We start from the raw sequence: 22,880 nt of genomic DNA, 5'->3' as shown, positions 1-22,880 counted from the left end.
GAGTAAGACTGGAGACAAAATCTCTTATTTCAAAGGCATGCAAGTTGCTGTATTCTCTGCACTGTAGAGGTTTTTTTTTTTGCTACGGGGGGATGATTTATGGCATTTGATACTTTATGCCTTTACCATCACTTGATCATTGTAAAATGGCCAAAAGGCCTAACCGAGATAAGACGAGACAGGACTTTATTGTCCCACATGTGGAAATTACATTTTGCCTTTGGCTTCGCACAGCGGTCGGATCTAAAAAACAGACGTGGTACAATAAACATACAAACACCACGAGGCAGCATGACAAGCGTCCGGTATACAGTCTCGAGGCAGATAAGCATGGCCGTGATAAGGGGAAGGTGATTGTTTCGACAATTACGATAACTCACCAGGGTAATGTACTCGTCCTGATTGGACATGAGCAAGAAACCTCCATCATCCAGGAGCACGCAGTCGACGAGCTGAGGAGAGAGAAACCACAAGAAGTCTCTTTGCATGATGTCATCTTTAACCCTTTAAGACCAGCAATATTTTTTGAAAAATCATTAAAAAAGTGTGGAAATCTTTGAATATATATAATTTTTAAAGCGAACATTTGTAAAATATTTAGTTCCAGGGACCCCCAGAAGCAAAGATTTGACTCAAAGATTTACACACATTTTCAGGATTTTTCTAAAATAGCCAAATAAATCTTAAAATGACACACAGATGCGTTCCCGGTCTTATTGGGTTAATTGCGTTATGGTCATTCCCAACACACTGCACCGCACTGACAGGGTTTCACTCTGAAATGTATTGACTGAGATTTTGATACAAGGACAGACAGAAAGTGACAGCTTTACCATGACTTACGAGTGAACTCGGGGCTGTGTTTTGACTTACGATGGGTTATAAACATGCCAAAACATGTACAGTACTTTCCATCAAAAAATTATAGTGTTCAAAGGACATATGTAGGCCTACAGTATGCATTAGCATATCTAACCTATCATACATTTGTTATTATTATGATTATTATGATTACTATTAATACTTTTGTACGTACCAATATTGCATAATACTGTATATACCCCTACTGCACATAGTGAGTAATCTCCTGCACATCCTGGAGCTACTGTATAGCTAGTGTATTTGCATATGCTACATCCCACATCCTACTGTAGCTGTATCATTCTATAGCATGCATAATATAACATTCATATTCTGTATTCACTGCATATATTTTGCACAGTTATATCATGTATGTTTTCTTGCTGGATCTTATGCACCCTTCATCAATTATTGTAACTGTTAGATTACTTGTTTTCTTTTTTTATCTTTGTGCTATTCAATACAGTTTGTTGCAACTTTTGAACTTATCTTCTACAGTATTTCTGTTTGTATTACATAATCTACTATCTACATATCTGCTATTAGTAGAGTTCTCAGTTTCAGCCCCACAGTGCCGGGTTTGGCCCGACAATTAATGCTAATTTGGTTAGGTCGGGTAGCGCTCGGGCTACTAATATAAGTGTATAAGCACAGAGTGAAAGTTTTGAGTAGATAGACAATGAGGTCTAACACTCCAAATCAATATGAACCATCAACATGAGAGCAGCTCACAACAGTACAGTATAATGTGTTTTAGTTTGCCATTTTTCTGTTGTAATAATGTTGCAAGGTTCATGTTCAAACTCCTGTGTTAAAAGTAACTAAGTGTGTTTGCACTAAACGGTGAAGGGCAGAGGGATTATAGCAAGATTTTCTACTTAGAGAGAACGGAAAAGATTGGGTAATATTGTGTGTGTGTGTGTGTGTGTGTGTGTGTGTGTGTGTGTGTGTGTGTGTGTGTGTGTGTGTGTGTGTGTGTGTGTGTGTGTGTGTGTGTGTGTGTGTGTGTGTGTGTGTGTGTGTGTGTGAGTGTGAGTGTATGTGTCAGTGATGGGGCTGTTCCATCACAAATAAACTCTGCTAGAGGAACATAAATTAATTGAATGCAACACACAATCATAAACATGATGTTCTATCTCTTTCTCTGTTGTACTAAATCACAGCCGTTTCTAGCAATAGTATGTGAGTATTAGGGTCGGTTCGGGCTCGGGCTTCAACTCACTCGAATCGTTTCGGTTCAGGTTTTAATATTCAGGCCTGCTGAGAACTCTATTATTGTTTTCATATTATATGTTTTCAAAACTTGGGCTGACTTAGGCTGGAATAAATCCCAGACTGAAGATTGATTTGGCTTTACCTTATCGTTCCTCAGACAGCCACAGATCTCGCTCTTACACTGCAGGCAATCAAAAGAACCACATATCAAGAAACAGCATACCACAATAACTGTAAAGGACATGATAACTGTAACATGGTGTACGGTCATGCAAACATGACATGCTTGACTCACGTTCACTTTCATTGTTGCATTTATGAAGCTGTTCATCCAGGACGTGACATTGAGTTTCAGCCCCACCACTACAAAACAAAATGAGAAAACTTACAGTATTAACATATATATGTATATATACATCTTTGGAATTCCGCTCTGTAATGGACTGAAGGTCATTGTGGGCCTGCCAACACAGACCCACATCGCTCGCGTTGAGGTTAGTCCGCTAGGCTGTGCTTTTGTTTTTGTTATTTTGTAGTTTATACGTTTTATAAATTTTTTAATGCATTATTATTAATTTGAAGCCTTTCAGCATCGGAAAGGATTATTATGCGTTTATTATGCTCAGTCACATGCACGGCCTTAACACATGACAGAAGCAACAGACCATAAACAAACACCTCAGTACATAGAATTAATGCATAGATGTACAGTGCATACATTCTATGTAGATGTACATATTGTACCTTACTGCCCATTCTATTCTATTTGATACTACACTATTTGATACCCCCCCCCCCCACACACACACACACACACACACTTCCCTCCCCCAAACACGTGCCAATTGTATTCGTATAGACGCTTGACAATGCCGGATGCATCACGGTGGATACAAACATATTTTGAACATTTCTCCATTGGGGTGGAGGTTCTTCCTTGGCCTACTGGGAGTGTACATGCAAGTTTGACAACGAGAGGTCCAGCTGTGTCCGAGAATAGCTGTACACGTCACGGACACACATACAGTGGGGGAAACAGATAATTTTTGTAATGGTCAGATTTAGATAGTACGACTGCAAATTTCACATGCGTTTTGCACTTAAACTGCCTAGTGTAGTGGCGTCTCTGGCCATCCCGGGCAGCGGGCACCCAAGGCGAGATCGTCATGTCAGTATAATGTCACTATCATGATACTGATTAAACGAAATATGAAACATTGCAGCTTTAACATCCTACAATATATGACTGAGAAATCACCTTTAGCCTATAAGAATAGCTACAAATTAGCACCCTTTCCTCTGTGGTTAAATAATTTGGCTCCCCCCCAGCAGGTGGCGCCCTAGGCAACTTCCTAGATTGCCTATGCTCAGAAACTCGCCTGGCCTAGCCATAGAGGTATAAAAAGAACTAGAGCGGAAACCGGAAATTCACTTCTATGGAGTTGCTCAGCCAGTGCATGCTTTCTTTTTACTGCTTTTTACCCCTTCTTCCGTGTTTGTTGACGGTGACGTCGCGGGGCGCATTCGCAACATTTCAAGTCGACTCGCATGCGCAATTGTGTCACGACTCGTCAGTCAAGCACATTGGTCGAAACTGTTTTTGCTCGTTCATGTATCTGGGCCCAGCTGTGGTAAGCTGCAGTACCAGAATCGGCCACCATGACTTTAGCGCTTCACTTCTCCCACTCGGGTCTGGGGGCTTGGGCCTAGCACTGTGTTTCGCTAGCCTGGTATCCAGCCTGCTTCGCTACGTTCGGCGGACTTTTTTTTCTCTCTTCGCTTCTCAGTCTGGAAAGCCTCCTATCTCCAAGGGAGGCGGGACATGCCAAACGGCTTGAGTCATGCCGTGGCTTCTGATTGGTCTGTGGTGCGGGGCGCGTCAAAGCACCAGTGAGACGTCATTCCAATGCGCAGCTACTGCAGACTCAGAGTGAAACATGTGAAACACGTCCCCCTATCATTCAGTAAGCTCACCCCACACAGCCGGCAGGTTTTTTGTACTACTGAATCTGACATGTCAAACTAGTGTTTACTTAGTTTTTACCATAGGTTTTTGATCGAGTCTCGAACTAGCGATACATTTATCAACAACAGTGTGAAAAGCATGGAGGGTGGCGCTGGCTGATGAAGTAGGTTGCCTAACGCTACTCTCATTCGTTGGAACAACATCCAATCAGCAACGACGTTGACTACGTAACATATGTAGTTCTAGTGTAGTTCTGCAAAACCTCCCAATGGGAGGCTTTCCAGACTGAGAAGCGAAGAGAGAAAAAAAAGTCCACCGAACGTAGCGAAGCAGGCTGGATACCAGGCTAGTGTTTCGCAGCACCGGGTGTGTTTCTTCTTCGCTATGTACTGTTCAATGTGGCAGTCAGTCTTGCATGGGATCACTACTGCCCCCTAAAGTTTCCTCTCCGGTATTTCTCTGTACATGCGTACGTACGTTCTGATGCTTGTTGCAAATGTACAGAGAGTATGGACGGACCCCGTCCATATCCATACTTTGTGTAGAATATTAACCCATTGAGGCCTGAGGCCATAAAAAAAAAAAGATCTAAATCCAAACAGTTTTTTGGAAAAAATAAATAAATTAAAAAAAATAGCAGATCTACAAGCTCATAGTGCGGCACGCGGTGCCACGCTATGAGCTTGTATAAAAACACTAGATGGCGCCGTTCGCCAATCTGGGAGTCACCATTTGACTCCCAGAGAAGCAAAGCAGCAGCAAATCACGTGATTGCAAAAAAAACTGCCCGTTCACTTCCTTGTTATTTGATTTAGAAAAATAGCTTTCACTCTGTTTCTGTTGCTTTTTGGCGAAAGTAAGCCAACTACCCACAACTATGGAATGGATTATTGCGGCAACACAACTTTTTTTTCTCCCCCCTACGTCTTTTAAAGCGATCGGCGGGTGGAATCGCTGGCAAGGGCAGCCATAGATGATGTTTTAACTCTGGCAGTCAATGAGTTAATCTCTCTAAATTCATTTTGTATTCATTATGGTGAGACATGGTTCAACATGGTCATTAGTTTAGACTGACCTGCTGGTTTGAGGTTAACGTCTTCTATGTCGAGGTCGACAGCCTTGCTCACCAGAATACCTGACTCGTAGCCAGACTCCCTGCTCTCTGCACCAGCGGAGAGAAAGACAAGGGGGGAAAGAGATGATGAATGCAGCTGTGCTTTCACTAAAACCATCAATCAGAGGCAAAGCAAGCAGTAAACATTCGAGCGTTTGATTTGCTCTGCTTCGGCAAAGAATTTCTACAAACTTTAACGTTTTTATCTGTTTGCGTTTCGCCGTGCGCTCGCGTTAGCGAGCAGGGTCCATGAAGCCAGCACATGTGTTAATGCAGTCAAGTGTAACTATTGCTGTGTTACCACTGAAGACAGTCTGCGCTCCCCCCCCCCCCCCCTCCCTCCCTCCCTCCCTCCCGCCCCGGTGGTGTCTGCTAGAAACATCAGCGGGGATGACAGGGAGAGTACAGGGATAGAGAGAGAGGGAGAGGGTGGGAATGACGGGCAGACGACACAGAGGGAGTAGGAGAGAGGAACAGGAGAGGGGTATTGGAGATGCCCCGAGAGTGCGATCACTGGCAGTTAAAGTTGGAATGACAGAGAAGGATAGGCTTCGGGCCAGACGCCGAAGATTCCGTCGCTGTCAAGACGGAGACCTTGTATGTCCAATACTTTACTTTTCAAAGAAATGGAAAAAAATAAGCTGTGTTCAAATGGATCCAACGTAGTTGTTATTTAGTCACCAACTCTTGTTATTTCTCATTAGTTAAGTAATTATAAAACCCACAGACGGACTTAACCACCATTAAAAACATTAAATTGAATAAGAAAAGATAACAGATCGCCAATTTTCTCTACTTTTGCGCAACACTGTCTTATGATGAACTAGGCTATTAAATAATGCATTTATATATAAAAAAAAACTAGAAAAGGTGCTCCTCGGAGCACAGGTCTCCGCCAGGTCAGGTAGGTTATTGTGGGCCGGAGCACGTCTGGAACTTTGGAAGCCATTTTTAGCCAATCAGGATGGGATATGAAAAATCTGAAAGACAAATTTTGTTTAATGACTATAGAGATACGGTGTACGGATTTGCGGGATTTTTGGGCAAAATCTGTAGGAGTACTGTCAAAAAAAATGTTTTGCACAAATTGGGCTCCTGGTGGCGCTATAAAAGACCCATGTGAAAAATTCTGCTCTGGCATCCAGGGAGTGTGTGTGCACAGTTTGGCTGCGATCAAGCCAACGGTGCCGGAGATTAGCTGTACACAGACAGAATGACACACACGGACACACGGACGGACGGACGCCGGACGGCAAGGGGGCAAAACATACTCTCGCCATGCCTTTCGGCCTGGCGGAGACAATAAATGTGGCAACACAAGGTTTCTGTCCGACGGGGACAAGATGCTAATGTACGTTTATCTCACGCGCACACGCACACAGAAAGCTATGCGAAAACCTACTGTTGAAATATGGAGCCGTGAAAATATAAATGTCATTGTCCAGGGTTCTCTTGTAGAAGCTGGACTCGTACGTCTCGGGGTGCTCGGTCCACTCCTCCCCGGCGCTGAAAGAGTAAAAAAAAAAAACGCTCATGGAACATATAATATATACGAGCCATTATAGACATAAAGAACACACGACAGATGTGTTTGAAGCGGAATCTATCTAGAACAATTTAAATTCGCGTATTAAAGCCAAAACTGTGGTCATCAAAACGGGCGGTCACACCCATACGCATTGGATATATGACATGGACCCCGTCCAGTCAAAGCACAAACAGATTGTGTTTCATGTTTTATAGTTTGGGAGAAATATCCATTCATCTCTGATTGGAATGCTGTATTTCAACCCGAGCGGAACGAGCTGAGAGTAGTACAGAGGGAAAATCGGGGGGAAATGAGCTTAAGTTTGTGTGCTGCTGCTGTGGGACCTGATCCGAAGTCTGGGCTGTGCGAGGTTAATTAGAAAATGTATAAAACTCGACATTCTCGATAATAACCCACCAGAGTGGGCGAGAACGGTGGCCAAAACGAGCTCCTGTCTAAAGAGCCTTGGCCTGTGTAAAGTAACTAAGTACATTTACTCAAGTACTGTACTTTGAGGAATTTTGACTTCACTCGAGTATTTCCCATTTTCAGTACTTTTACTCCTACTCCACTACATCTCAGAGGCAAATATTGTACTTTTACTCCACTACAATTATTTGAAAACTTTAGTTACTAAAGTAGTTACTTTTCAGATATAAATTATGATATTATGTACATTTTGATGCCAATACCTTTGTACTTTTCCTCAAGTCAATCTTTAATTCTGGATTTTTACTTGTAACAGAGTATTTATATACGGCAGTATTGGTACTTTTACTTAAGTAAAGAATTTCAGTACTTTTTCCACCACTGTGTATTTCCCACCTCGCACATTCACACCATCGCCGCAGTTATGACTGCGAGCTAGCCGACTTGCCTTCTCGTGCCGCCAGAACAAACAGCGGCGGGTTCCCAGTAACTGAAAAACTGGAAGGGTAGATTGCGGAGAGAGAGAAACTGAGCCTTACCTTCTGGGATACACTCTGGTGATCCCGCCATCTGTGGCTACGAACCTGGCCGCAATCCCATCCCTGAGAAGAACACGGAAAACACCAATCAGACATCAAAGTCAATAAAAGACAGGGTGTCTGTCTGTCTGTGTGTGTGTGTGTGTGTGCGCGCTCACGTGCGTGCGTGTGTGATATTGGAAAGCGTGTCCATATTTGTGAAGGCAGCATGGTCGTGCTTAAAAGACATACTGGAGATTACTTTCAAAACAAATGGTTTAATTCCCTGAGACGTTTTGCCTGTACATCTCTAATGCTGAACAGAGTGTGTCTGTGTGTGCGAGCGTGTGCATCTGTGTTGTGTGTGTGTGTGTGCGTAGCAGCCAGGGCCACATATTTTTCACAGATGATTTCAGACATAAACCATAGGGAAACACGTTGATCTAATTATTTTACTTTTGTCTCTAAACAACATGTCTTGGCACGGCTCGGTATGCTTTGGGTGTGATGCGCATTTTACGCCTCGCCTTTCATCACGTTCACGTTTCATTGGTTAAGCATGACCGAAACCACCCACAGTAAAAAAAAACTACAATTCTCGGTTCAGTCAGTCAGCAAATGGTTTGTGAAATATGTGCGAGTTGAGCTACACAGTACAGCGATATGGAGATCAGGTCAGAGTACGGGTTCACTGCAGATTTGGATTGCATCTGGGGAGGTTGGTGGAATTCATTCAGAATTTAACACGGGGGAAACAAGGATTTCTCACACTTTTGACTTTTCTCAAGTTACAGTCTACAGTAACAGTATGTGAGTGACGCAGCAATCATTAGCGATTGAAACGTACAGTGTTTGCTCCCTCCAGATTTTAACCAGATCGGCGGTCAGCCCCGCGTCCAGGATCAGCCGGCTCACCAGAGACACGTTACCTGGAGAATAAAACCAAAATAAGATAAAGGTTTGATCTTATGGACACTTCAAAAACGAAAGTGTGATACAAAGTGAGGGTGAGGCGAGATGAGATGACATTTAGGTTAGTTCAGTATAGCCAAGGTAGTAAAATAGTTAAAATATGTTTGGTCTAATTTCAGTGGTGGAAAGTAACTAAGTATATTTACTCAAGTACTGTACTTAAGTACAAATTTGAGGATTTTTTTTTACTTTACTTGAGTATTTCCATTTCTCTATACTTTTACTTCTACTCCACTACATCTCAGAGGCAAATATTGTACTTTTACTCAACTAATTTTTTTTTTTAAACTTGAGTTACTAGTTACTTTGTAGATTTTGAATATTATAACAAAACATACATTAACCACTTCAGCCCTAAATACATTTCGGCCATTTGAAAATAGCCGATCTACAAGCTCACAATGCGTCGAAGCTTGTAGATCAGCTATTTTCAAACGATTTGTACACATTTTATACATTTGAAAACTTGTACTGGGACACTTGGGACATTCTGCATAATGAGTACTTCCTACTTTTGGTACTTTAAGTACATTTGATACCAACACTTTTGTACTTTTACTCAAGTACATTTTGAATTCCGGACTTTTTACTTGTAACAGAGTATTTCTACATTGCAGTATTGATACTTTTACTTAAGTGCAAGATTTGAGATATTTTCCCACCACTGTCTAATTGGCACCCTTTATTTTTGACATGAAATAAGTACAGTGTGCGGTTTCCTTTCGCTTTGGACTAGCGATGAAGTTGGAGAAGGTGGTGAGGGACGTCACTGACGCGGAACGTTGACGGTGACGGGCCAAAAGATTAGGGATCAGAAGCTAGCCAGTTCGAATCCCTGGACTGGCTGCGAAAATCCGGCCAGGAAAAAGTGAATGAATAATATCTTCCTTAACAACTGCCATCGGGACTTTGAACTTTCCCCACAGCTCCAGTGGAGCTGTTCGGTGGCCAGCAGTAGAAGTCTATGCTTGCATTAAGGGCAGCTTCCAGGTGTGAATGTGAGTGATCTCTCAGGAAAGGAGGCTTAGCCCATTTAAACCGGGAACGCATCTGTGTATAACCACTTCATCCATATTTTATTACTTTGACTATTTAAAAATAGCAGATCTACAAGCTCTAGATCTAGATCCGGTACAAGCTTGTAGATTTGTTATTTTTGAAAAATCTTGAACATTTTGTGCAAATCTTTGAATACATAATATTTTTGAAACAACATTTTGAACTCAAATCTTTGCGTCTGGGGGGTCCCTGGAACAAAATATTTAGAGATGGGGGGGTCCCTCATTTTGGGAGGTCCTTGACATGAAAACGTTTTAGAACCACTGATATAAAATATTTCGTTCCAGGGACCCCCCAGAAGCAAAGATTTGAGTTACAAATGTTTGCTTTTTATATTCAAAGATTTGCACAAAATTTCACGATTTTTTGAAGAATAGCAGATCTACAAGCTCATAGCACTCGGTGCCGCGCTATGAGCTTGTATATCTGCTATTTTTCAACAGCCAAAGAAATCAAAAAGATGACACAGATGCGTTCCCGGTCTCAATGGGTTAAGAAATAAAACATGCAGGCTCAGCGAAAAACCCTCGCGTGGATAAATAAAAGCACAACAGAATTAACGCAGTCTGATCTCATAGTTAGGAAAGCATGCAGACAGAGAGGTCCAACTCTCTCTGAGGAAGCACCAGACGTCTCTAGATTAGGTGTTAGGTGCTGCATAGTGATGGATAGGCTGGTGTCGCTGGATGGTTAGCGATGACACCTAGGTCTGGAGTTATTCCCCGATGTCAGGGGAGCTTGTTTTCAACAACTACTACCTACTTTATATCCACAGGCAAAGCTGTTTCCTAACGACCAAAAGGCTTTTGCAGCCATGCAGGGCCTGGAAGTGGCTTTGAGTAACAGATTGACTAACGTATCGTCGCTCTTGGGCAGAAACCTTGTATCTCCATATTCCATCCGTCCGATCTGTACAGTAGATCGGCTTCTTTCAAAAAAATAACAACAATAATTGAAATATATAACATTTTTTGGGCGGTGAAACCGCCCCTATAAGTGAGATTTGGAAAAATGTACAAATATCTTGGGCAGTGAAACCGCCCCTAAAAGTGAGGTTTGGAAATTTGTACAATTATCCTGCGCTGTGATTGGCCAATCACAATCTATTCAGGACTGTGATTGGCCAGTGTCACATGACACATGTGCATAGCCCTATATAAGCAACCATAACTTGAAAAAAAACATAAATTGGTTTTTTTCAAGTTATGGTTTCGTCCATCATAAAGAGTGTTTCAATAAATGTATTTATCTTTTGTACATGATTGATCGACTCCATTCAGTATTGTGATTAGCTAGCAAGACACCGCCCACTTCACACAGGGTGATTTTTTAAATATATTTTTGGGGACTTTTTGGCCTTTATTTATAGTTTTTCAGTAGAGACTGACAGGAAACAGGGAGAGAGAGATGGGGAGAGACATGCAGCAAAGATCGTCGGGAACGGGACTCGAACCCGCCATGCGCTGTCAGGCTACATTGGGGCCTAAGTGACCGTTATGCCAGCTGTCCAGGCTTAATTATAATATTTTTAAAAAATATCATATACAATGACATGCCAAAAATAAGGTTGAAAAAGGTTGAAAGTTTAAAACTAAAAGTTTTTTGTTAAAAGGTTAAAGCACTATATTTTGATAGTAATCATTGCTATATAGTGTTTGTTCAGTAACAGGAGTCTCCCCGTCTCTCCAGCTTTTTAATAAACAAATACATTTTCAGGAAGGTTACAAAATGTCAGCCAATCAGGAGAGAGTACCCATTTATCAGCTTCATTTTTATAGATTACATTACATTACATTACAGTCATTTAGCAGACGCTTTTATCCAAAGCGACTTACAATAAGTGCATTCAACATAGGTAGGGAACGAAACTACTAATCACCAGAAGTCCTAAGTGCATTTTCTGCTAAAACAAGCAACTAAGAGTATACCTAGCACTAAGGTAAAAGTGCAATATATCAGCTACCTACTTTCTTAAACAGATGATACAAATAGCAAAATCAAATGAGCAAGAGCTAAAACAAATAAGTGTATCAACTAAACAAGATCCAATAAAACAATACAATAATAAAACAAGAGTTCGTACAACTAGTTAACAGCAAGCAGACAAGGCGAAGAGGAAGGGTAGTGTTTCCTGAAGAGGTGGGTTTTCAGTCTGCGGCGAAAGATGGGCAGTGACTCTGCTGTCCTGACATCAGTGGGGAGTTCATTCCACCACTGTGGGGCCAGAACAGAAAAAAAGTCGTGACCATGTAGATCGGCCAGAAGGACCCTTGAGCGACGAGGCAATCAGTCGCCCCTGAGGTGGCAGACCGCAGTGGTCGGGCAGGGGTGTAAGCATCGACCATAGCCCGGAAGTAAGAAGGAGCTGTTCCTTTCACTGCCCTATAGGCTAGCACCAGGGTTTTAAACTGGATGTGAGCCGCTACGGGGAGCCAGTGTAGAGAACGGAGAAGGATAGTTGTGTGGGAGAACTATAGTGTTCCAGTTCCAATTGTGTCTGCTCATTTATTTGTGTCATCACTTCCCATTTCACTTGTTTAATCTGTATCCTGACTGAGTTCTCTATCCTGACCTGAAAATGCGTTTTCTGTGTAATAAAGAGCTGGAGAGACATGGAGACTCCTGTTACTGAACAAACACTCTATAGCAGGGGTTTTCAACAGGTGGTCCGTGGACCACTTGTGGTCCGTGAAGGTATTGCATGTGGTCCCTGACCATGTTACAAAATGTTTTTTTTCTTCTTGTTCCACGGAACAGTGCATATTATCGACCTGTTGACCTCTGATGACATGTAAATGTTGTCAGTTACTGGGAAGTCGGAGGTCAAGAAATTCCCCAGAAAAGGGAGAATCTCAAGAAGGGGAAGTGTACCGGATTGCCTGATGGATTAATATATAATCACGAGTCTGTAGTCCATGGACCATTGGTTGACAAACAGTGGGATGTACTGTATAGACATGGGACGCATGCATAGCAAGTGTTACCAAAGCACTAATCTTAGCTCATATCCCCACCCAACACAACAGTGGTCCCCAGGTTGATTCTTAATCAGGGTGGTGGTCCCTGGTTCACAATCAGTTGAAAACCCCCGCTCTATAGCAATGAGTACTATCAGAATATAGAGCTATTTAACACCTATTTTAACCAAAGAAAATCACTTACCCTACCCTTTAAGTCTGTCTGTGTGTTTTATTTAACCAATAAAAAGTATCAACAAGAGCTTGCGACTAAATAATTACATTGGATCCATTGGAACCCAGGTTATTTCTTTCCATTTCTTGAGCATTTTTGTTTTGAACATGCAAGGTTCCTGCCCCACAGCGGCAATACTTGTGTGTAATAATAACGCGGCCACAAGAGCACATGCCTCAAACCAGCAGCAGGAATTGCATTAAGCATTAAGGACAATGCCTTGACCTTGATGAACAACACAAGGATACCTAGATCCATTAGCATGAAACACATGGATCGGTGATATCCATTAGACGAAGACAAATCAAAACACTATGAGTCACTGCAGGAGCATGATGGCACTGCAGGGATTCTAGGAAACTCAGTCCATCAAGGCTGAGATCACCCCCTGCTCAGGAGGCTAGCCTTAATCAAATGACCAAATACCATGAGTGGTGTAAAGTAACTAAGAACATTTACTCAAGTACTGTACTTAAGTACAGTTTTGAGGTACTTTTACGTTACTGGAGTATAACCACTTTAGCCCTATTTTATACCTAGGCTATTTGAAAATAGCCGATCTACAAGCTCACAACGCGTCGCATCGTGACGCGTTGTGAGCTTGTAGATCTGCTATTTTCAAACATTTTAGTACTTTTACTTTTGGTACTTTAAGTACATTTTGATACCAATACTTTTGTACTTTTACTCAAGTCAATTTTGAATTCCGGACTTTTACTTGTCACAGAGTATTTCTACATTGCAGTATTGATACTTTTACTTAAGTAAAACATGTGAGTACTTTTTCCCACCAGAGCCAAACACCATGCTGACCTTCAGAAGGATGACCAGCGCGGCATCCCAGTGGCAAAGAACCACTCTGACTAATAACATAACAGCACACCCAAACAATCACATGCATAATGATGGAGGGGAAATTGATTTAGGGTTCATATTGACCTTGGTGTGGGCTTGCGGTATTATAATCATGGTAATGTAGGCTGACATCAGAACTGAGGTCTCTGTATGTAGCACACAAAAACAATAACATGGATATATGACTCACATGCTTCTGGAGTGTTCCCATCCATGAACTGGTGGAAGTCGAGGAGAAACTGTGTGTTGTTCTCCGACACCTTCAGCCCTTTGCAGTAATCTCTGTACAAACAAACATATTCAAATTGGCGGCGCCTTATTGCTCAAATCCACAGCCATCTTATCCCTGCACTGCAGGGGTTAACCCATTAAACATAAAAATAAACAATTATATAAAAAATATAAAAAAATATAAAAAATATAAAAAATAGAATATAAAAAATAGAATATAAAAAATAGAATATAAAAAATAGAATATAAAAAATAGAATATAAAAAATAGAATGTAAAAAATAGAATATAAAAAATAGAATATAAAAAAATATATATATATCTCAAAATATGTTGTTCCAGAGATCCCCAGAAGCAAAGATTTGAGTTACAAACGTTCGCTTTAAAAATATGTATATATTCAAAGATTTGCACAAATGTTCACGATTTTTCAAAAATAGCAGATCTACAAGCTCATAGCGCGGCACTCTGTGCCGCGCTATGAGCTTGTAGATCTGCTATTTTTGAATAGCCCAAAGAAATCTTAAAAATGATACAGCTGCGTTCCCGGTCTAAATGGATTAACAAGGAACATAGAGTACATAATTGACTGTATAGAATGATACATTTACAGGGTTTGTATGGGCTTCTGAAAGTCAAATTCAAGTAGGACTACATTTCAAATGTCTTTTGCAGTGTACAGTATAGTGAAATCCGCCCCCCACCACCCTAAAAAAAAGGAAAAGTATTCAGAAAACACACCTGTTATATGGTTTGTGAGAGCATGTCAAAATGTTGCACACTGAGTTGAGAGCTTTTTTTTATTCAAAACTGAAGCATCTGTAAAATCTAGTTTATTCAGGAATGTTCAGTGCCTATGAGCTATGTCTGAAGAAATTTACTTTTTTTAATGGCTCACTCATTTCTGTTACAGGTGATTTGGAATTGATCCAACCAACTCCATCCTAATTCACACCTCCCCCTCTTTCTGTCGAGAACTGGCTTCACCCTTTCTCTATCTCCCTCTCTCTCTCTCTCTATGCCAGCAGCCATCTTCTCTAGCCAAATTGCATATTCCCTCATGTTTTTCTCCCATTTCGTCTGGGTAATAAACTCAGTTATTGTCTGCATCAATCCGTGGTTGTTTGTGTGCCTTAATGTTGCCTAACTCCTAGCCAAGGGTTTTAATACTAGGTGAATCTTGCATAGTGAACAAGACATGTACAGCATCAACATTGACTTGTCTCAATCGTTGCCCCTCACATTCTCCTGTGCTGCAGCACAATGTGGATGATACAGTATGTAGTCTCTGTGCAGCTCTCCTACCTGGGTGCAATTAAGGTGTGACCAAATTCATCGAATTTGTCCAGCTGCATGGTTTCCATGGCTGAAGAAAACAGAGAAATATAGAGGGTTGAGTCATCGTTTACGAGAACAAACAGTTGTACATTATTGACCATATTCACACAGCAGCCATTTTGAATTTACGTTATACTAACCCCACGCCTGAGGTGACATACTAAAGCCTATACAACTTGTGCTACAACCACGTCCCCCTTCTGTGGCCAACGTGGAAGTGCCTCTGCCTACAACAACTGCAGGCAATTTTTTGAGCCCGTATAGTTTTGGACCGCGACGGAGGCGCGCCGTCTCAAGCGAACTTGAGCCATGTGAGGCACCACCGAACGTTGCGAAGTTCGCTTGGGCCGACTCAGTGCCGTTTCGAGTTATGTACCGATAGGGACAGAATAGTAAATCATGTTTTGGCAAGAGCGTTTGCCCCAACTGCCACTCAAAGTCGCTAATGGCCAATCACAGTGCGTCCTTGCACAAGCGTATTGGCCAATCACAGCGCGTCCTTGCACAAGTGGTATAGGTTTTGGGATCACGCACATCTGCGTAAGACGTAGGCACAAAATGGCCACCGTGTGATTATGGTAAATACATTATACATAAGAGGTAGCTGACCTTAGAGCCTGCCCTAAAAGGAATTAGTTGGGCTAATTGGGCAATTAGAAATTGTTATTAGAGGCAGAATTACTGTACTGTATGTGTGCATGCGTGTGTGCATGCATGAGTGTCTGTTGCTAGAGGAAATACCACAAGGTTGCCAAAATAAGTATGGTCCATCTTGCAACCACCACCCATTAGATTAGTGGACATTTTGGCCTGACCATGGGTTCTAATGGTGGTGCTAGAGGAAAGACCATGGGTTCGCCAAAATCTTCAGTGTTCGTCCTTGGACATACAAGGCTTCCACCTGACAGCGACAAAACGTAATATGGTTGGTGCTGACTGGTCACACCTACTCATGGCCATGACTGGCCATGAAGAACTTAGGGGGAATGTCAGTGTTCATAGACACTGTTCATACAGTACACACTAGGGGATGCAAATATCAATTATTTTTTTAGAAATTATTCTACAGGTTGCTTTTTCCATCAATTGATGAAAATGTTTTGTTTATAAATCTTTTTTTTTTCCATCAATGAATCACAAAAATAATATAAAAGATAGTAAGTAATCGACTAAATCAATTTGACTGATTAACCATTTATATCTTGCCATACAACGATGATGCCCAAAAATAGTGAAAATAGCCAATCTACGTAGATCTGCAATTGTTGGCTATTTAACCCATTAAGACCTGAGGGCGATTCTTACCTAATGTCTTCCAAATCCCGACAGTTTTCTGAAAAACGTATGTTTCTATATCAGTGGTTCTCAAACCTTTTCATGTCAAGGACCCCCAAAATGATATGTATTTGGCCGCGGACCCCTATCTCAAAATATTTTGTTCCAGGGGGTCCCAGAAGCAAAGATTTGAGTTAAAAATGTTCGCTTTAAAAGAATATAAATATATTAATTTGCACACATTTTCTTTAAAAATAGCAGATCTACAAGCTCATAGTGCGGCACTCGGTGCCGCGCAATGAGCTTGTATATCTGCTATTTTTGAATAGCCAAAGTGTAAAATAATGCTTTTTTAGCTCAAATAAAAAAATTACACAGATGCGTTCCAGGTCTTAATGGGTTCAAAAAAAGAACATCAAGTTTAACTTTCCCACCCCAAATCAATGATGACATTGCACCCCTAAGGCACACAGCACACAGTAGTATACAATAGGCCAGTGGTTCTCAAACTTTTACATTTCAAGGTCTCCCCTTAACTCTGACAGAATACAAACGGAACCAAATGGACCCGTTAGGGTCCATTTGGTTCCATTTGTATACTGTCAGAGTTACATACTCGTAGGGGTCAATTTAAACCCCCCTAAAGGAACCCAGAGAGTCCCTGTAATCCACTTTGAGAACCACGTGCAATAGGCTTTGGTGTGCCACACTCACAAATCACACACAGACCTATATGGACAGATATGAGGTGCTGGGTAAAGATAAAGAGTGCAGACAGAGCTACAGTAGGAGGACACAAGGGAATAAAATGACTGAGAAATACTTGCCTTCTTGATCTACAGTGACCCCAGAGTGAGAGAGAGAGAGTGTGTGTGTGTGAGAAAGAGACAGGGAATGAGATGAAGAGAAAATGTGACAGGAGGGGCAGAGGGAAAAATGAAAACAGAAAGCACATAATTTGGTTACAAGATGCAAATTTGTATTCCATAAGACATTACATATAGCCTATCACAGCTATATAAGAGCATGCACTCACTTCACTTCACTTAGATCAGAGGTGATTATTCTTGTTATTTTTTTCTTTGACAATACAAACAAACACACAGGACATAACATACGTACACAACCCAGAAAAAGACTAGGAAAACACAATAAACTACACCGTGACCTAACACAACAATACACCACAAACAATACAAAAAATAAGGCAAAGAAAAAAGAGGGAGAGGCTATAGTCTCATGAACCAAACAGGATAAAGCAAGGATATGCTCCAGTGTATATGAAGGGAAATAGAAATCTTTCCTATTTCAAATAAAACCGCCCCATCATGGAGATCAGTGTGATTAAACAATTGGATCACGTGAAACTCGGAAATCATAATCCTTCATGTGGTTCTTTCTGTGGACTTTATGTGGCCAGCCTGTGACATCAGCCGTCTATGAAGTATCTACGAACGTTTGACTCCAAATGTGGGCCAGGTTTCAGCCGGATCTGAGGCCCCACTGACTTCTATTATGAAATTAAAGTTAAATATTTCCCAAAAAAGCATAAAACATATGTGAAAAGAATGCATTGAGGTCTACTGGCAGTGTGTGCAGTACTTGTGGTTTGCAACATTAGTGACAAAAATATTGTCTGGGAGACAGTCATCTTGCTAATGCCCATTCTTCAGGAAGGCAGAAAAACTTTTTAAAATCCAAAATGAGTTAATAGCCCAGTTAGACTCTTCACAAACAAGAGTACTGTATGTGTGACATAAATGTCAGAGCTTAAAGGGATATTTCACTTTCAAAAAAACTTTTGGTCATTTTCTCATCTACTCAGGCCTTTGTGAGCCCCCCAGACAGTTTTTAGGTTGCTTGATTAATTATTTAGATATTTGATATTCATGTTATCAGACACGCCCCCTTCCTATACAAACCCATTGTAACTTCAAACTCCATTTTAACCATGTTAGATTCATCAATTTTTTATATATTTTTTGGAAAATGAAAAAAATAAAATACAATAAAAAAGTAATCGGAAAAACACGGCCCCCTCACGCATTAGGAGGGCAGGGTGAGTCACCAGAACCAAGGACGGGTGTTTTTGATGAATCTAACATGGTTAAAATGAAGTTTGAAGTTACAATGGGTTTGTATAGGAAGGGGGCGTGTCTGATAAAATGAATTTCAAATATCTAAATAATGAATCAAGCAACTTAAAAACTGTCTGGGGGGTTCACAAAGGCCTGAGTAGATGATAAAATGACCAAAAGTTTTTTTGAAAGTGAAATATCCCTTTAAATCGACATGTAAATATGAAATAAATGCATAAACATGTAGCTAAGATATAAGGTTAGAGCTAGCAACCGCTAATTCAAGTGGTGTTTTTTCTACTTAAGAGTTTTAACTTGACTTCAGTTCTATAAGCTGTAGTTTTAAAACTATCTTCTTAACCAATATTATTTTGCTATGATTCCCTGCTTTCATATGACATGAAAAAATTCAAATGAAAAAATTCTAGATGACTGTCTCCCAGTCAAATTTGGTCACACTTTGGATACACAGACACACACACACACACACACACACACACACACACACACACACACACACACACACACACACACACACACACACACACACACACACACACACACACACACACACACACACACACACACACACACACACACACACACACACACACACACACACACACACACACACACACACACACAGAGATCGACCCTCTTATTGACACCTAGCCTCCTACAGAGCCACAGCATTAAAAAAAATCTCTACTCTGGAAATAAACAACAGGAAATGGACACAAGCATAGACATGCAATGCTGCATGTCCAAAATAACTCACAATGACTTTAAATGTCTTGGGCATCCCGTGCTTTGCTTTCTCTGGCTCTGGTTTTCACTCCATTGATTCAATTGCTTATAGATTTCTAAACTTTCTACACTTGTGAAAGTGTCACTGGACATCATTTGCCCGCTCTCTCGAAACAAAGACATCTTAACCCATTTAGACCGGGAAAGAATCTCTGTCATTTTTTTATTTCTTTGGCTATTCAAAAATAGCAGATATACAAGCTCATAGCATGGCACATAGTGCCGCGCTATGAGCTTGTAGATATGCTATTTTTTTTAAATCTAGAAACTTTGTTCAAATCTTTGAATATACATATTTTTTTAAAGCAAACATTTGTAACTCAAATCTTCTGGGGAATTCTACAAATGTCTTCTAAATCCTAAAAGTTTTCTGAAAAACGCATGTCGCTATATGAGTGGTTCTCAAACTTTTCCATGTCAAGGACCACCTAAAATTATATGTATTTGGCCGCGGACCCCCATCTCAAAATATGTTGTTCCAGGGACCCCCAGAAGCAAAGATCTGAGTTAAAAATGTTCGTCTTAAAACATATATTCAAAGTTTTGCACAAAGTTTCCACGATTTAGAAAAAAATTGCAGATCTACAAGCTCATAGCGCCGCATTCGGTGCCGCGCTATGAGCTTGTAGATCTGCTATTTTTGAATAGCCCAAAGAAATCAAAAAATAACACACAGATGCGTTCCCCCGGTCATAACGGGTTAAACATTGACATTAAAACACACACGGAGTCGTGCTGCAGCGCTGTCTGCAAAAATCATCATCGTATTGGCTGAGTGTCGGCAGGGTCCCGAAAATCTGGCACAGGATTGAAACAATGTACTTCACATAAAACATTACGGGCAGATTCATTGTCATTCCGTCTCTCTCTCTCTCAAGACCTGGCCGGGTGGCTCCCGCCTGTCCAGCTCGGCAGCTCCCTTTCTCCACCATACGGCATATCTTCGCTGAAACCTTGTATGTCTAAAAACGTTACTTTTCTGCCTGTTGTGTTCAAATGGATCCAATGTAGTTACTATCTAGTCACAAGCTCTTGATAATGCTTTTAATTGGTTCAATGCAGTGGTGGAAAAAGTACTGAGACATTTTACTTAAGTAAAAGTGGCAAAACCATAATATAAAAATACTCTGTTACAAGTAAAAGGCCTGTGTTCAAAATGCTACCTGAGTAAAAGTACAAAAGTATTGGCATCAAAATATACTTAAAGTACCAAAAGTAAAAGTACTAAAATGTTTGAAAGCTCACAACGCAAATGTTTGAAAGCTCACGAGTCACAACGTGATGCGACGCGTTGTGAGCTTGTAGATCGGCTATTTTCAAATAGCTTATGTATACAATAGGGCTAAAGTGGTTAATGCATGTTTTATAATATAATAATTTATATCTGCAAAGTAACTAGTAACTAAAGTTTTCAAATAATTGTAGTGGAGTAAAAGTACAATATTTGTCTCTGAGATGTAGTGGAGTAGAAGTAAAAGTACAGAACATTGGAAATACTCAAGTAAAGTAAAAAATACCTCAAAATTGTACTTAAGTACAGTACTTGAGTAAATGTACTTAGTTACTTTACAACTCTGCAATTATGTAATGCTTTGCTGTCTATGACTTCACACTGTGCCATCAAATGACATCATAACGTCCAGTTTCTGTTTGTTGGTCTTTGAACAAAATAACACAAGAACACTGTCCTGGTGAGACCATTAACTGTTTGATCGAAAAGGTCAAAGGACAAGGTCACACTCAAGGGCAAGGGGACATAATCATTCATATCTAAGGTGAACATGGCATACTCTATCAGCAATTGCATTGTGTTGGCAGTGGCATGCAATCTATAAATAATACACTTAGAGCACACATAAAAGCAAAGTCAAGTGAACAAAACTGGAGAAATAATGAAATAAAGTTAAACTAGAAAAAGTGCTCCTCGGAGCACAGGTCTCCGCCAGGACAGGTAGGTTATTGTGGGGCAGCAATGTTCGGAATTAGCCAATCAGGATGGAATATGAAAAATTGGATGGAACCATCTTGATCACTTGACTATATGTGTACCGATTTGCATGATGTTTGAATTTGTAGGAGTAATATAAAAAAGAAAAGTGTTGCAAAATTGGCCTCATGGTGGCGCTATAGTAGGGCAATGTTAAAAGGGTGGCATTTGTTCTTCAATGTAGTGCGAATGTGCGTGCAAAGTGTCGCAATCGGACGCTGCATTCATGATTTGTGGCATTTTGTTCAAAACGGGCCACTCCTGCAAACTTTAGATGTCAATGTTAGCCAATCAGGATGGAATATGAAATTTTTAAAAGATCCATCGTGATCACATCATCGTGATCACATGACTATAGAGATCAAGTGTACCGATGTGCGTGAAATTTGGATAAATTCTGAAGGCTTAATATCAAAGAATGTGTTTTACATAAGTCGGCCTCCTGGTGGCGCTATGAAAGGCAAATGTGAAAAATGCAGGTCAGTTGTTTTTCCTTGGCCTCTAGGGAGTGTGCGTGCAAAGTTTCATGCAGATCGGTGCAGTTATAGTTAAAAACATAAATCGTCCATTTATAGCGCCACCATGAGGCTGATTTGAACATTTTCAAGTGGCATTTCTTCCTCGGCCTAGTGGGAATGTGTGTGTGAAATCTCACGGAAATCGCAAGCTGCGTTCATGATTTGAGGCATTTTGTTGAAAACGGAGCAATCCTGCAAACTTTGGAAGCCAACCTTAGCCAATCAGGATGAAATATGGAAAATTGGACAGATCCGTGTTGATCACATGACTATAGAGATACTGTGTACTGATTTGCGTGATGTTTGGATAAAATCTGTAGGAGTACTGTCAAGAAGTGTGTTTTGCAAAAAGCGGCCTCCTGGTGGCGCTATAAAAGGCTAATTTGAAAAATTTGGGGCAGAGGTTCTGCTCTGGCATCCAGGGAGTGTGTGTGCACAGTTTCGTTGCGATCAAGCCAACGGTGCCGGAGATTAGCTGTACACAAAATGACAGAATGACGGACACACGGACGGACACACACACACACACACGGACGGACGGACAGGGGGCAAAACATACTCTCTCGCCATGCCTTTCGGCCTGGCGGAGACAATAAAATCAACAACAGGATAACAACATAACGTGTATAAACAACCCTGTCTCACCCCCAAAAGGCATAATGTGACTTATTGGGACAAATATGACCAAGTGTCAACATGTGACTTGACAAGTTGCCGTTTGGTCACTAAGTCACAATATGACTTTTGGGGGTGAGACATGTTGGTATAAAATATAAAGTGCAGTGTGAAATAAGAACATTAAAGGAATCAAACAATAACATTTATGTAAAGGCCTTTTGATAAAAGCAAGTTTTAAGAAGCAATTTTAAAGAAAACACTGATTTAGTAATCCAGAGCCAAGGAGCACTCCATATTTTGTGCCAGACTGCCAGTGACCC

General features: G+C 40.9%; 2 protein-coding genes across 2 annotated transcripts in view; one reads left to right on the top strand and one right to left on the bottom strand.

Annotated features, from left to right (window-relative positions):
* The window catches only part of rbm28 (RNA binding motif protein 28), an 895,251-nt gene that overhangs the window by 366,189 nt on the left and 506,182 nt on the right, over positions 1 to 22,880 (top strand). The window lies entirely within an intron of this gene.
* The window catches only part of LOC308091787 (voltage-dependent calcium channel subunit alpha-2/delta-1), a gene marked incomplete at both ends in the record, with an annotated part of 157,911 nt that overhangs the window by 15,970 nt on the left and 119,061 nt on the right, over positions 1 to 22,880 (bottom strand). Inside the window, 9 exon segments of the mRNA XM_080437508.1 lie at positions 381 to 452; positions 2,219 to 2,257; positions 2,372 to 2,439; positions 5,118 to 5,204; positions 6,559 to 6,662; positions 7,653 to 7,715; positions 8,479 to 8,560; positions 13,900 to 13,991; positions 15,245 to 15,305. Of these exon segments, the coding sequence (XP_080293634.1) occupies positions 381 to 452; positions 2,219 to 2,257; positions 2,372 to 2,439; positions 5,118 to 5,204; positions 6,559 to 6,662; positions 7,653 to 7,715; positions 8,479 to 8,560; positions 13,900 to 13,991; positions 15,245 to 15,305 (668 nt within the window).

This window comes from Gymnoscopelus braueri (assembly GCF_963280865.1).
Source record: "Gymnoscopelus braueri genome assembly, chromosome: 9".
Lineage (NCBI taxonomy): Eukaryota > Metazoa > Chordata > Actinopteri > Myctophiformes > Myctophidae > Gymnoscopelus > Gymnoscopelus braueri.
This window is presented reverse-complemented; position numbering and strand designations above follow the sequence as displayed.